The 15,585-nt window shown below is 33.4% G+C and overlaps 1 protein-coding gene across 1 annotated transcript in view; it reads right to left on the bottom strand.

Annotated features, from left to right (window-relative positions):
- The window catches only part of LRP1B (LDL receptor related protein 1B), a 1,140,323-nt gene that overhangs the window by 467,958 nt on the left and 656,780 nt on the right, over positions 1 to 15,585 (bottom strand). The window contains exons 19-20 of the mRNA XM_063429375.1: positions 11,275 to 11,355; positions 8,312 to 8,479 (exon numbers count right to left, since the gene is read on the bottom strand). Of these exons, the coding sequence (XP_063285445.1) occupies positions 8,312 to 8,479; positions 11,275 to 11,355 (249 nt within the window). The remainder of the gene's footprint in view (positions 1 to 8,311; positions 8,480 to 11,274; positions 11,356 to 15,585) is intronic.

Consider the following 15,585-nt stretch of genomic DNA (forward strand, 5'->3'; position numbering starts at 1 on the left):
TGAAGAATATGTCCTCTTTATTAAATTTTGCAAAAAAGTGCAGATTTCAATAGAAATTTTAACTTTTATAAATTAACCTGGTTACATACCCTTGGCTTTCAAGCAGACAACCAGCCCTGTTACTTTGTGGTGTGGTTAGCTCAGTGGAGCTGAGTGGCAGAGGCAGCAATTGCTCAGAGCACCTGCCTTGCAAAGACTTCTCATCGTACTGCATTGGGAAGATTGTGATTGGACAGCCACAAAAAATCTGAGCAGTGTTAGTAGGAAAGGGCATGCAAAAACAGCAGACAAAAGAACTGCAGATTTTACAAGCTATATTTAGATTATACCCCAATAAAAAAGATATATTTAAATGCATGCATGTTGTCATTTGGAGTATATCTACTAATCAGTGTTGTTTTTATTATTATTATTATTATTATTATTATTTTGTATTTGGGCAGTGGAGTGTGCCTTTAATTGTAAGTTGAAGGATCTGCCTGACAACCCAATCAGTCCCTGCATGCAGTCTGTCAATCACACTGACCTGAATCATGTGATTGCAAGTGTCACATAACTCAAATGGGCAGGATTAACTGCAGGGGGACTGCCTCAGTTGTCCGGCAGTACTCCCGATTGCGATCACTGTGAAGGGTAAGTATTATGGCTGTCAGGAGTGCCCATGCTATGCTATCCTCTTACCATTACAGTCCTCTGTTTGTAGGAGTCCATAGCAGGGCCTAATGTTTTAAAGGGTTAAATACTGGGACAAGAAGGGGCTAAGAAATGATTATTTGATTGTGATGGCACTACTCATGATCATATCATTTCTAATGTTAATTTATTTTTGATTGGGATTACTACAGATAGTTATAGTATTATTTTATATGTAATTTAAAAAAAATCAAAGACAAATTCATCTTTAAAAGTTATCAATGTCTAGAGGTTTTCACTGACATTAATAATGAATTCTTCAATATGCATTAGTTGTTTTACAATTAAGATGAATTTTACGGTGTCAAAACAAAAATACTTTGATCGTCAGTGACAAGGTTCTAATGTGATCTGCATCATAATCCACAAAAAAGTAAATAGTAATTGGATATTTAGCTTTATGTTAATTTAACACTGAAGAACATTTAACATTTTTGTGTGTAAGTAAAATGAAAATAAAAGCAGCTTCAGTCTTGGTGAAACATGACTCCCTTCAAACTACCTGTATTCAAATTTGAAACAAGACTAGCACTATAGGTAAGACAGCCTTGTATTTCTTCTGTATTATATTGGATACTATATCTACCAGAGGCTAACATGTGCCAAGAACCTATTTGACCATCATCAAGTACTGTTGTACTGTTGATAAATAACAATGGTTTCATATTGTTTGCTGCACCCTACAAACACTACACGACAGTAGAAAAGTACTTGTATGATTCTCATTGTTTCTCCAGTTGTGATAATTACATGCCAGCTGTAGCCTAATTTGTTGGTACTTGACAGAAGTGGTATTTTGCTGCTTCAGCAAATGTATTGAGGATCAATGAGGTTCAATGTGTTGTAAAATGGGTAGTGCTGTATATATTACTCACTTTCCTTGATATTGTACTTGATGAAATTAATTAAGCATCTTGACCTGATATATATATGCAAATACACATATTGACCCTGTCTGCATGATTTATATGTTTATGGTAACCTGTCATGGACAATATTAGTTAATATAATTTTATTTGTCATGAAAAAATATCTATACATTACACAAGCAAGTTTGCTACCCAAGGTATAGCTTATTAGATAAATCACAGCAAAAATTGCACCCCACAACCGCCTCTCACTCAGGTTATCGACATATATATATATATATATATATGGATCTTTTTTATTTGATAAAGTTATTTGTATCCATTACTCTTTCTTAATACAATATTGAAATAAAAGTGCATTGTCAAAGTAATTATGAATATTAAATACCTACATGTGCTTGCATGATGCATGTAATAATAACTGTAGAAATGTTAATCATTTTAAATGAAACATTTATATTTGCAATCTTGATTTTAATAAGTAACATTTAAATTTAATTACTGCTCATTATGGACAATTTACATCATTTTAAAATAATTGATGCAATAGTGATATATTTACTTTTGGGAAAGTATGTAACTCGATGCTGGATTTGATATTTTTGATATGGAACCGCTCTCTTTTCCAGTAAGTTTGCCATCTTTTATTGTGGAAACATAATATACAACTGAACTAGATCCTACAGATATATAATCATAATTTAAGGCTAATGGTCAGTGTTAAAATATGACATTTCTCGTTAATTTTAATTTAAAATATGACTAAGATATTACAAATGTTCTACAGTAACTTCCAATTAAATTATCAAAGAGGGCAAGGGACCTTTCCTTTCAAGTAAGGTAAATTGTATCAAAGGAATGGCAGACATAAATTCTCCATTACCTCTAGCACATCCACAGAGAGCCTCTTAAAGGAATAAAATCTAATAATATGAGATGTTTCTGGATTTGATTCATGGATTTAGCTTTCTATAAAGAGTAAAAGCATGTGTTCAAATAATTTACAAGTCTCCATTTTTCTGGTTTAACTGTTGAACTACTATTCAGCACTGGAGGCTAGTTACAAATATCTGAACTCATTGTTGGTGTTGGCATAGCTGGATAAATGCTGCCCACAGCCCTAAGCAGGGTGCAACATTGGGACCCACTCCTAGAGACCTGGGCTCTCTTTCTGTGAATGGTGTGTGTACATGTATGTTGACTGAGTCTTGTGTGTGTGAGTACGTTTAGTGTTGTGGAGGAGACTGAGCACTGTTTGGGGGGGTGAGTGTGTACTGGTTAAGTCTTGTTTGTATGATGGCCATATTCAGTGTGTGTGCGTGTTTAAGGGAGTCGGAGTGTGGTTGAGTGTTTATTGTGCATGTGTGATGGAGAACAGGTCCATGCAGGGAGATCTTTTGATTTCTCTGTCCACTTCAGGAGGACCTGCTGAGAGCCAGTGCTCTGCCTTGGTTGCCTACTGGGTAATCCGCCTAATTGTAGGTGAATGGATTTCCTTTCAGAGGTGTAAAAGGTACCAGGATATCAATGGTCCCAGAATGATGGATAACATGGTGGAATGATGAAAATAACCATGACTAATTTAAAGAGACACTTCATGCACCATCACTGCTTAAGTGCCTCTGATAAGTTTAGCCTGTTTTCACACATTCTCCACACTAATAACTATATAGTTTTGATAAAACAAAACCCTTTTTCAATGTTCTGTAGCTTACCCCATAGCACCCCTAACCACACCGCCCTTTTTACAAAATGTCTTCCTGACTGGAAGTAAGTAGTATTTGTACACCAATCACCCAATGAGAGATCAGCATGAGCTGAACTGCTAACATGACTCTTCCCCACATTCAATCACTGCCATCCTATTATATGTATAAGTCTTCTTCACATTGCTAAGTAGGATTGGAGTAGACAATAAAAGGACAGTGACTGGCTGTGTGGTGGAGTCATGTCAACCGCTCAGTTCACACAAATTCTTATTGGCTGAACATTGAAGCTGACATACAGTGAAGGTGTTTGTGAAAAAAGGAGACATGGCTAAGGGGGTGAGGTTTTGCTGGAGTTTTATTTTTGTAAAACTAAAGAGCTTTAATTATGAAGAAAAGTACAGAATTATTACAAACATAAATATAATTTAATAGGCACTTACATTGCACTGGTACCCATTGTGTTCCGATAATATACTTTTAAAAATATCTGATTGGTAATCAATACCTTTCATCTGCCGGAGAAAAACAGCAAAGCCTAGACTGGAACCTGTCTCCAAATCCCTAATATCAAAATGATAACTGACCACTTTTAAATGTGAGATACTTTGGTAATTGATATTTTTTCTAAACTTTAAAACTATATAAATAAAGTCAACAAACATAACACAGATGGCTTCCAAAGGAAACGCAGAAAACAAATTTACATATATAAATTATAGTGGTGTTATACAGTAACAAACCAAATCGGAATTTGTATTGTTTATATTCTTAATCTGTTGGTTAACCATTTAGTGACCAATGCTGAATCATTTCATCAATGCGCTTAAGTCCTTACAGATCTTGTGCCCTCATGCAATCTTCTATTTGTTCACACCAATAAATCTACAGAACCTAGCTTTGATAAATGGGGAGTTTAAATGCAAAGTTGAATCTTTCATAATAGAGTATATTGGACCAGATTGATATTACAGCAGGGAGAGCATCACTAGTCCTTAATGGGGTAAAATAACACAAGAAAAGGGAAGTTGTATTGTAAAGAGACTGGGAATATATATCATATATATAAAGCTAAGGGAAAAACTTGCATTTAGTCTTATGAAAACATAGGTTCTCATTCTCTTAGGTTGGGTGGTTTTTGAATGCCAAAATTAAGAGCTAGAAATAGTTATCTATGTGTAGGATCTTTTGAAAACACTGATTGTAGACCTTTTATGAGTTTTTATTATTTTGCATATTTCCTCTAGGTTAGGTTTTGTATATCCAGAACACCAGTCAGTTTACAGTAACATAAACCAGTATTGAACAATAGCTTTCTAACCATTTGAGTGCAAACAAGAAAATACTTAGACCTAATTTCTGTGAAAGTTAGAGAAAAAATCTAGGTTTTTAGTCCTGTGAGATCTCCCAATCAAACAAACCAGTGTAACATCAAATGATATTCTCACGTGGCCATTCATTTACATCTAGTGTTCATGTCTACAGATATCCCTCTAGAAACACACACATTCATAAATCTCATAAAATTACCCAAACATTCACATTTCAGCTGCAAATGGCTTGTAAGATAAAAGTCTCACGGTGCTTTGAGATGTTTATAGTGGTATTTATTGTCAGAGCAATCATTTGGTATCTGACATCTTGGCAGTAAATGATGGCTTATCTCGTGTGATAAAATCTGGAGCTGTGGAGAGAGCTACATTCATCTGTGAGACTTCTAAACATTAAAATGCATGTCTATTAAAGGAACACTATAGTGTTAGGAATGCAAAACTGTAATCCTAACACTACAATATCCCTCTGCCTCCGGAGTAAAAACTCCTCCTTCGCCTACATCATGGCGATAAAGAAATCTAACATGCATGCATGACAAACACTGTGCTTGTATTAGGTCTTTCTCATAGGAAAGCATTGAATCAATGCTTTCCTATGGGGTTTTCAAGATGCTTGGACATCCTCATGCAAAGCGTAAGGACGTCCAGTGTCATTTCACAGAGTTAAACTTTGTGAAACTGCAGAATGCGCAGTCTGGGAGACAGCCACTAGAAGCAGTCTTAACCCTGCAATGTAAACATCGATCTAAATCTGCAATGTTTTACAATGCAGATTTAAAAAGGGACAGGACACTGCACCTAGACAACTTCAATGAGATTAAGTTGTCTGGGTGCCTATAGTGACCCTTTAAGTTACAAATATTCAATTTTATTATATTGACCAATATTGCCTTGGACCTGAAGAAGAGAGAAAATGTTTGAAAACTTGTATTTTAACTCATTGCAAAATGCTTAGCACAGTCTCTTCAAACTACAAGATATAAATAAAAAATAAAAATAATTATATATAATGGTCATGAAGGAGAGCTCTCACTGGACATATCAACCAAGTTTAAATATTTACTGTGAATACAGTCAGATTACATCAACATTTCAGTCTATCAAATACTTTCATCAGGATCCTGATAGACTGAAACGTTGATGTAATCTGACTGTATTCACAATGAATATTTGAACATGATTGAAAAGTCGAGTGAAAGCTCTCCTTCGTGACCATTGTTTACCTGAGGCTGGAGATTGCTCCTCGGCAAGTACCTCTGACAGGCATGTGCAGGACCTTGGATTGGATATATACTCAATACACAAGATCCATTTGTATATATATTTATACAATCAAAAGGTCTGGCACTCTTCCCAAAGAAAAACATAAACAAAAAAGAGCGTAACCACCTGGGTGCTGCCCAGAGCTGAATACACAAATGGTAAGGAAGGAGCACTATCTGGGAATTTTTTAAATGAAGTGTATTATTAACAAACGGAAATCAACATTTCAACCTCACAGGTTTTCTTTTCCGATCTTGAAAAAGACCCTGTAGGTTTGAAACGTCAATCTACTTTATTATGTAACTTCTGCACTTGAATAAATTTAACTTGGAAAAGAAGATCTGTGAATACTCTCATCTTCAATGTATCTTTATATTAACGCGGGACTGTACCAAGGCATTATCTAAAGTCTATATAAGGAAGGAGAGTGCCAAGTTTTTTTTTTTTTATTATATATATATATATATATATATATATAGTCATGATAATTGAGTTGTTATATTAGTCCAGTAAGGCAGATGCAATATAATAAAATATTTCAGTTTCTCTTAATGCCTTTTTTATTGAACTAACAGAAATTTGTATAATTCCTCTTTTCATCAAATACAAAGAATTTCTCACCAAGAAATAATTACATAACTATGTAATTACTAATGTAACTCAAGCAATTCGGCAGAGCTGTAGCTTCTATAGCAAATTTTTTTTTTTTTTTAAAAAAATGCATATTTCGAATAAGGCTGAAAATAGTTCTTCTATAATGATACAAAAAACATGAGCTGCAGAATGAGTACAGGAGCTTACACAAAAATACTATTTTCTTTCAAAGCTACCTCAATCCTATGGTAGTAAAAGCTGAGCTGATTTATTAAAGAACATAAAAGCTATGGCTTTCAATAGGATTTTATTCTCTTGTAAATCTACTATTATTTTCTGCATTTTGTTTTTTGCATTCACAGCATGGATTTACAGCTCATTGCTTTTGTTTATGCAGAACATGCACCTTTTCTGCAGCATGATGGATCAGTATGATTGCGGAGCGGAAATTACTCCAAATATCAAGAGAGTAAGAAGCTATTTTCAACCTTAGCTCTTGATGCAAGAACGCACATACACTCACACACACATGTACACACGCACACAAACACTATTTTTAACAGTCATAAAAGACAGTGATGATTATTCTGTACTGATTAGAGACAACGCTCTTCCAAAACATAGGTGCAAAAATAAATCAAGGGATACAGTATCTACAGTCTTGCCTTGAAACAGTTCATTAAAAGATCTGGAAAAGAAAAGCTTTACAAAGAACTAGTTGGTGGAGAATCTAAACACGTGTCACATGGCAACAAAAAAGAATAAAAGGTCCACCGTCAGAAGCATCAGAGGAAAATGGGTTGTGAAATTAATAAATGAGTCGTGATTGGCTCTTATAATGTGAACTGGAGATCAATGAGTTTGAGTAAGATTTACACACCCATCTGAAATTGACCAGAGATTTGTATGGCTAAAAACAAAAATATAAGTCAAGCTTCTTCAATAAAGGTAAAAGTTGATTCTTGAATCCAGGCAGAACTTTAAAAAAAAATAGCAGTTCCTTTTTTGATACATGCAATGTTTATGCCTGATCTCATCAAATTACTGCATAGACACATATATACAATGGAGGGACCTTTTGGTATGAAATTGGTATACCGTAATCTGAGTGTGTTCACAATGCCATTTATGCAAAATAAACGTGTCATATTAGAAAGTTCAATCTCTACAACTGATACTGTACTTTGTGATATATCTTTTGCATAATACTATACTATAATACCATACTAATATAATGCACTTTATAAAGCACCAATTTAGAAGTAAGTAAACTATTCAATATTGGTTTTGCACTATAAAAAACATGACATGCACTTTGTGTATAAATTTATATCTATTGGATGCACATTTGATAGCTATAAATGTATGTAACATTGTCTATTTTCAAGCACTCCACTAACTTAATGTTCTTGTTTATTTGTATAAGAAGGCTACACAGAGAGTGTTTAACGTGGCTGATGTGATTTTTTCTTTTTTGGAGTTCTTCACATTTATTTCTAACAAGTTCCTTTTACAAAGTGATCATTTTACATACCTACAATGTGCAACACTAAAGTGTGCCTTTGAATGTGCCGATCGGAGTTCTCAAACACATCAACTTACTGTATATGTATGAAATATCATATTACCAAGGATTCAAAACTTTAAGCAAAACATTTTTTTCTAAAAATATAGAAGCCTATTAGAATATTTCATTGGTTTGCTTGAATTTAGTACAGCATAGTCTGCAGTTAATTTAAAACCAGAGAATTCCATCCACTACTTACGCCTGCTATCTAAATATATAGCTCAGCAAATATCATGTTCAAACTGTTTAAATAATGGACTCTCAAATTTGTATGGTAATACCAACCTGTTCTGGTACAATTTACATTGTTTTCATCACTGAAATCTTCACAGTCATTATCACCATCACAAGCCCAGTGTCCCGGAATACATCTTCCAGTTGAGCATCTAAATTGTTTATCAGTGCAGGCGACTGAACAGCCTATCTCATCACTGCCATCACCACAGTCATCATCTGAAAGCAAAAGTACATACTTATTAAATGTTTTATCTTTTAACATTTTACGTATACACAAAATTAAACAAATACAATTCAGAAATATAGTGATTTTATTCTTTCCAAAAATAATGTAAACGGTTTAAAAAGTATATAATGTTAACATGAATATTTATATAAAATGAATTCAAAAATGTAATCTACTGTTAACGATGTAAAATAAGAACACATGTGGATAGATGGGTTGAGGGACAGCTAGTCGGCTAAAGAAATAGACATTATATTGAACATACATTCTTGCTTATGAATGTTGGCTTTTTTCTTTATTTTTTTTGTTTTATTACAACTATGGAGAACATAGTTTCACAGTTATACAAAATATGGTTTGTATACATTCTAAAATGTTAATGCTAACATTTAAGGTGTTAACAAAAATCTGAAGATAAAAGCACTTCTACCTACAAAAGGTCTTGTTTGAAGCAGCTCTATCCCATCCATACAACATTTCAGAAAATATAATTTCTATGAAATACTTATATTGACTGTGTGGGAATTTAATTTTAATTTCAATTAAATCAAACCAATATCCAAAGACAAAGTAAGGACTACTTTGCTTTATGGTGAAGCATAAAATCTATAAGACTTGACAAAATGTGTTGCATTTGTTGTCTTGTTTTGTCAATTCCCAGAGCCGTCACTAGCGATGGTTATGGGAACCGGAAATCAAGTCTTATGGGATTCTTTATAGACCTTTGTGCTTTACTCTGCAAGATACATGAGAGTACATCGGGGACGTGGCTTCATTCAGATTACATGCCAGTAGCTTAAAAAGACGACAGTGGCACCAATAAGGGAGAGCTTTAGGTAAGTATAACTCATGTCTACTTACCCCCCTGGGTACCACTCTCCAAGCAGGGAAGTTACCTTCAGGATCTTTTAATATATGCAAAGAACCCTAAAGGTGAGAGCTCTATTTCAACCCCCCTATTCCTTTTGATATAATAAAATCTCAGCTTGGTACATTTTGTGGAGTTTTGTGCCATGTCTGTCTGCTTAACCCTACAATTTAAAACATTATCATCCTGCAGGAACGGTAATGTTCACATTGCACGGTTTAAGGGCCTCCAGTGGCTGTCCCAGCTGTGTACAGTATCCTAATAATCATTTCACCATAACAACTTCCAGTGAGCTCTAGTATTCACTGGTGTTTACAGTTCCTCATTAGCATGTTAACCTTTCTTTGTAGTGTGCATGTTTAACTTTTTCTTTACTCCCCGGGTTAAGACACCATTGCAATGCTGCACTTTGCACACTGCCAGCAACACTATTAAATATATGGTTGGTAAAAAAATTAAATCTATTTCATATTCTATGAAAGTAGATTAATCTTGTATAAAATATTGCAAGATCAGAGTTGTCACATAATCTCTTAATCTTTTTGCCCAGTTTTTTTTTAAGAAATATCCAAAAAGCATTTTTACAGGAAATTGCAGTCTTATTCTTCCCTTTTGTCCTAGATATGGATCCAAGTTCAATATAATCCTAATGTTAGTTTTTTAAGCCCTTGGTAGTAAAGGAGTTAACATAGAATACTAATGGAAACATATACAGCAAGCCAACATTCAAATAATAGCCTTTCTAGATAATGTATTTTAAGTGTCTAATTAAAGGGGAAATATGGCCACCCTAGTTTACATGATTAGATTATTTCTTTAATTCGAAACATAATTAGACATAGTATATTGCCCTGTGTTTAATTAACTAACAACTTTACAGATCTCAGTCAATAATTACTTTGTACAGCAACAATCTTGTAGGAGTTTGTTTATATCACTCTTCTATACTATTTTTACATCATCAAAACATGTCATGTTTTAGAAAAAGTTATTAAAGAAACTTTATGTGTGCACGATATTGGGAGTTTATGCAATCTACTCAGTATAATTAGGACTGCAATTTATTTTTGATGAACTTTTGAATTAGATCAAATATGTTGTTTTTTATGATATAAATATAATACTTTGACGATAATCACTAAACAGCAAGGATTTAACAAAATATCCAACTTTGATAACACATCACATAGAGAAACTATAAAAATAACTCTTCTTCACTGTACAGGAGGCCAAGAATCTTGAAATGAATCTAGAATTTAGAAATGTAAAGGACAGCATTCTAGTGTCAGCGGAAGGCTCTGTGCACATTGTATGAATATAATTGCTGAAATGAACTCTTTAGTAAAGATTCCTGGTTTTAGCTAGGCATCTATACTTACTGTATATGGGCAATATGCCTATATACAAACAATCTCCTTTACACTCTGTGGCAGTTTGCTAATCTGCATACACAAACATGTTTCCAGGTTCCATAGAAATTCTCCTAGGCAGGGATTTTAGCCATTTCTATCTATTTTTGTCATGTTTACTATATTTGACAAAATATTATTTAGCAATAAATTGTATGTAACGAACCTGCCAAAAATACTGCAAGATAAAGTATGCTGTATTGTCTCTAAAATGTTTTATATGTCTATATTTCAGTTAAGATTAACCCCTTAAGGACACATGACATGTCTGACACGTCATGATTCCCTTTTATTCCAGAAGTCTGGTCCTTAAGGGGTTAAGCAAATATTTATTTTTAAGTTTAATATTTAAATATCTCTGAAAATCAAGCGATAGAGTACATGAAAATTTTGTTTTCTTAAAACTTATCATCTCACAGTTCGAATATGTTAGACCACCTTGTTTTTAACACAAAACACTCTGATGTGAAAATATTTTTTTTTATTTTAATTCACAAACCGTACTTGCCTGTATCACAGTGCCACTTGCTGCTAATGCATCTCCCATTTCCACATGTAAACTGAGTCAGATGTTCACAAGTCTGAAGTTCTGTGTAAAAAAACAACCCATAAACGATTAGTGTTTAATTAGCAAACAGTTATCTTCTTATGAAGAATTTCCTCCTTAACAAAAAAATAAACCATTTATTTGTATTTAATTTGTAAACAGTGTGTTAGTATATGTGAGAAACAAAAAGGGAAATGCCAGGAGAGAGTGAGAAATGATAACTGCATCGCTGGTGGAGTGGCAAATATCAACCAATTAGGCTAGGTATTTCTAAAAATAAAACTTAACTTTAAAAAATTCAAACAGAAATAATAATGTACACATTTACAAAACAATTATCCTGAGTATAGCTATAATGTCTGTATATGAAAATCTGGTAGTTCTACCCAAATATAGGGATAATGAATACAGAGGAAGGTAGTACAGGCTGTAGCTTTGTGAGTTTAGGATAATAAAAAAAAAAAAAACATCTGTATCAGACCAGCGGTATAAGGAGTATAGAAAAATATCTAAATATAAACTCCAAACAAAGGGATAAGGGGCCGTCTCCCTCCCTTTTAGAAATAAAAAAAATTAGTATTTCATAATGTGAAGTGTTGCAATAGGAATACTAAGATATCAGAAAATGATCGTAATACAGGCAAAATGGTCTTGCTAGAGATAGTGCAACTAAAAAAGTCCAACAATGTAGTGGAAACAAAAAAGCAACATTATATTAGCTAATAGTCGCTGCCAAACAATGTAGCCAATACAGGTCTGTATCAATAGGTGTGATAACAGGGAGAGGTAACGTAAATACTAAGGAAATACTAATTCTGTGCCTTCGAGGGCACCCCTTAACCCAAAATGCCTGTTACTCCTAAATGGATGTATAAGGAATGCCTCCCACCCCTAGAATCAATATAATGAAAGAAAGATGGAGATTGTAATGATAGCCATTTTTTTTTTCCTCACTAATATATGGGGACAGGTATTAGTGAATTTCTGTAAACGCCATTATAAGCCGAACATGAGCCCACTCGTGACACAGTGGCTATGAAGTATGCTTGTTAGAACCCGTTATTATTAGTAGTATATATCAAGTTTTTTATATTGAAATTCTTTAAAAAAATATTATAGCTAATATTCTGGTTTCGCTATTAAAATTCTAAACATTTTAATAATGAAATTATTAACATTTTACTAAGATTAGCATCAAAACATAAATAGACATCTAATTATATTTGTGTACATATTCTTTTTTGTAAAAGTAAAGCTGTTGTATATAAAGATTTATTCAAGCTGTTGTAAATAAAGATTTATTTTAATTGCATTTTTAATATTTTGTTCAATTACTTTAATTATCTGTCTTTGTTTAGAATGGTCCTACAAATATTTCTAATGAAAAAAATAAAGTTCCGCAGTATATCTTTTTTAAATAAACATTATGCATTAGTTGCAGGAAACTGGTAGAGTGCAGTACTTCAAGAGAGTTTATACTAGGATAGAATGTTAATTTGCAGTAAATATTGTTTATGATGCATTGAACAGTCCTGTGGCTACATTTAGCTATATCCAAGAAAAACCATCAGTGGACTTTTTTGACCAGGCAGTAGAAGGCACACCGAGATTCCTAGAAGAGAAGTTGCATTCAGATCAGTTAAGGAATAAAACTCCTATCACGTGAGGGATTCCATGCCCATAAACCTTTGCTTGAAAACTTAAAGAAGGCTAAAATTGATTAAGTTTCAGCTACTTCATATTCCAAAAAAAAAATCCTTAACGCAGAAGCAGCTGCCAATCAAACACAAGGAGCTTTGTATATCAAAATAATGTATTAAAACAGGGTTTTAGAAACTCTGGCCCTCCAGGTGTTGCTGAACTACAACTCCCATGATTCTTTGAAGGAAATAGATAGCCTGAGAATCATGGGAGTTGTAGTTCAGCAACATCTGGAGGGCCAGAACTTGGAGAACCTTGCATTAAAGGGAAACTCCAGACCCATTAAGCACTTTAGTTTAATGTGTGTCCTATTTTATTCATTTTGCAAACAGCACAGATTTCAATAGAAATTTAATTTTTTATAAATTAACCTGGTTACACCCCCCTCCCCACCTGGCTTTCAAGCAGATAACAAGTCCTGTTACATCCTAGTTTGGTTAACTCAGTGCAGCTCAACTCAGAGCACCTGCCTTGCAAAGACTTCTCATTGAGCTGCATTGCAATGTCTGTGATTGGACGGAGACAGACTGTCTGGACTGGAGAAAAAGGGGAGAGTTTGCAAAGTTAACAGGAAAAAAAACTGCAGCTTTTTCAAGCGGTTGTTAGATATAGTCTCTATGAAAAAATCTGCATCATTAAATACATGCACACTTTTATTTGAGGTATACCTATTAAACAGTGATTCTATTCATTGTGTACTTGGGCAGTGGAGTGTCTTTTCAAATAAATGGGTTTCAATTGAGCCACAGAGTGTACCTTTAATTTAAAGAAACACTGTAATACTGTAAGACAATGAAAAAATATTTAATTTAGTAGCTATGGCCCCAAGGAAAACAAGCATGCATCCATTGCTGCCTTTTCTCATTAAGGGTATATCTAATAACAGATTTCAAATGCTACAGATCCCCTGTCTGAGGACCTTGCAAGCCCTCCCATTTTTACCCAGCATAGATTTTATGTGGTTGTCCAATCATAACATTTCCAATGTAGCTCAGCTCATTGAGAAGTCTTTGAAGGTGCTCTGGACAATTGCTGCCTCTTGAGTTTAGCATCACTGAGCTAAACAACCAGTTAGCTAAGGTTAATTTATAAAAGTGGCAGTTTCTATTGAAATCACACTTTTTGTATAATGAAAAAAAGTGGACACATTCTTGACACATAAAGCATTTTAGCAACCTAAAGTCCTTCATTGACCTGGAGTGTTCCTTCAAATGTTTGAGTGGTAGATGACTTTGCAACCTATTTGGCAATCAAACAACCTCTTTATAGAATAGACCACTTTTTTTACATGATGAGCTTTCTTACAATAAGACGAGGCTAAACTAATTTAGAGTTTATAAAAAGAAGATCTTTGAAAATGTAACTTTGGAAAGTATTGCCACTTAGGGAAAGTAACAATTTTAAGGTGAATTAGTCTTCTCCTACAGAAGTCACAAAAAAAATAACATCATGTTTATAAATTTGCCTCAATCCATGTTTTTTTTTATGTTGCAGGCAGAGTTTGTTTTTATAGATATACAAGGATGGCAAGAAGCTTTTTAAATTATTACAATCACAGAAATCCCAGCTACAAATTGGAATGTTGATAATGTTGGAATGTTGATTTAATAAATGTTGTGTCTCCTGTCAATCAATTTATCAAATTAACTATGTCTATGTATTTATTAGAGTAAGTACGTATCGCTAATAAAAGTAACTATATAATTAAAATATACAAGAACGACTAATGCAATGGGTTGAAAGGAAGGATGTGATCATGTCAACCACTCCAGGTCTAATTAAATATAAAACAGTATAAATAAATATATAAAAAGATTGCATAGGTAACTTGGCTTTGCAACATGTTTACAAGTCAAGATTAAATATAATTAACAAATTATTTGGAAGAGCATTGAAGGAGGTAGATTTTAAGAGTAAAGGAAATAAAAAAAAATGATTTACAATTTAATGTCAATTGTACAACTGTTTACAAATCAGGAACATTGGGCAAAGCATTTTCAGATTTGTAGGGTGCATGAAATCTGTTTTGAATAGTTTAAGCTTCAGCTGAAGTTTAAGCTGTAGCTCTCTAAGAGCTGAAGCTTAAACTATTCAAAACAGATTTCATGCACCCTACAAATCCGAAAATGCTTTGCCCAATGCTCTTGATTTGTAAACGGTTGTACAATTGACATTACAATTACAAGCTTTCAATAGACTACCTTTCAACATGCAACCTTTAGAACTTGTATATAATTTTTTTTTTAAATTTCCTTTACTCTTAAAATCTACCTCCTTTAATGCTCTTTTGAATAATTTGTTAATTATATTTAATCTTGACTTGTAAACATGTTGCAAAGCCAAGTTACCTATGCAATCTTTTTATATATTTATTTATACTGTTTTATATTTAATTAGACCTGGAGCAGTTGACATGATCACATCCTTCCTTTCAACCCATTGCATTAGTCGTTCTTGTATATTTTAATTACATAGTTACTTTTATTAGCAATACGTACTTACTCTAATAAATACATAGACATAGTTAATTTGATAAATTGATTGACAGGAGACACAACATTTATTAAATGT

This window comes from Pelobates fuscus, chromosome 8, assembly GCF_036172605.1.
Source record: "Pelobates fuscus isolate aPelFus1 chromosome 8, aPelFus1.pri, whole genome shotgun sequence".
NCBI lineage: Eukaryota > Metazoa > Chordata > Amphibia > Anura > Pelobatidae > Pelobates > Pelobates fuscus.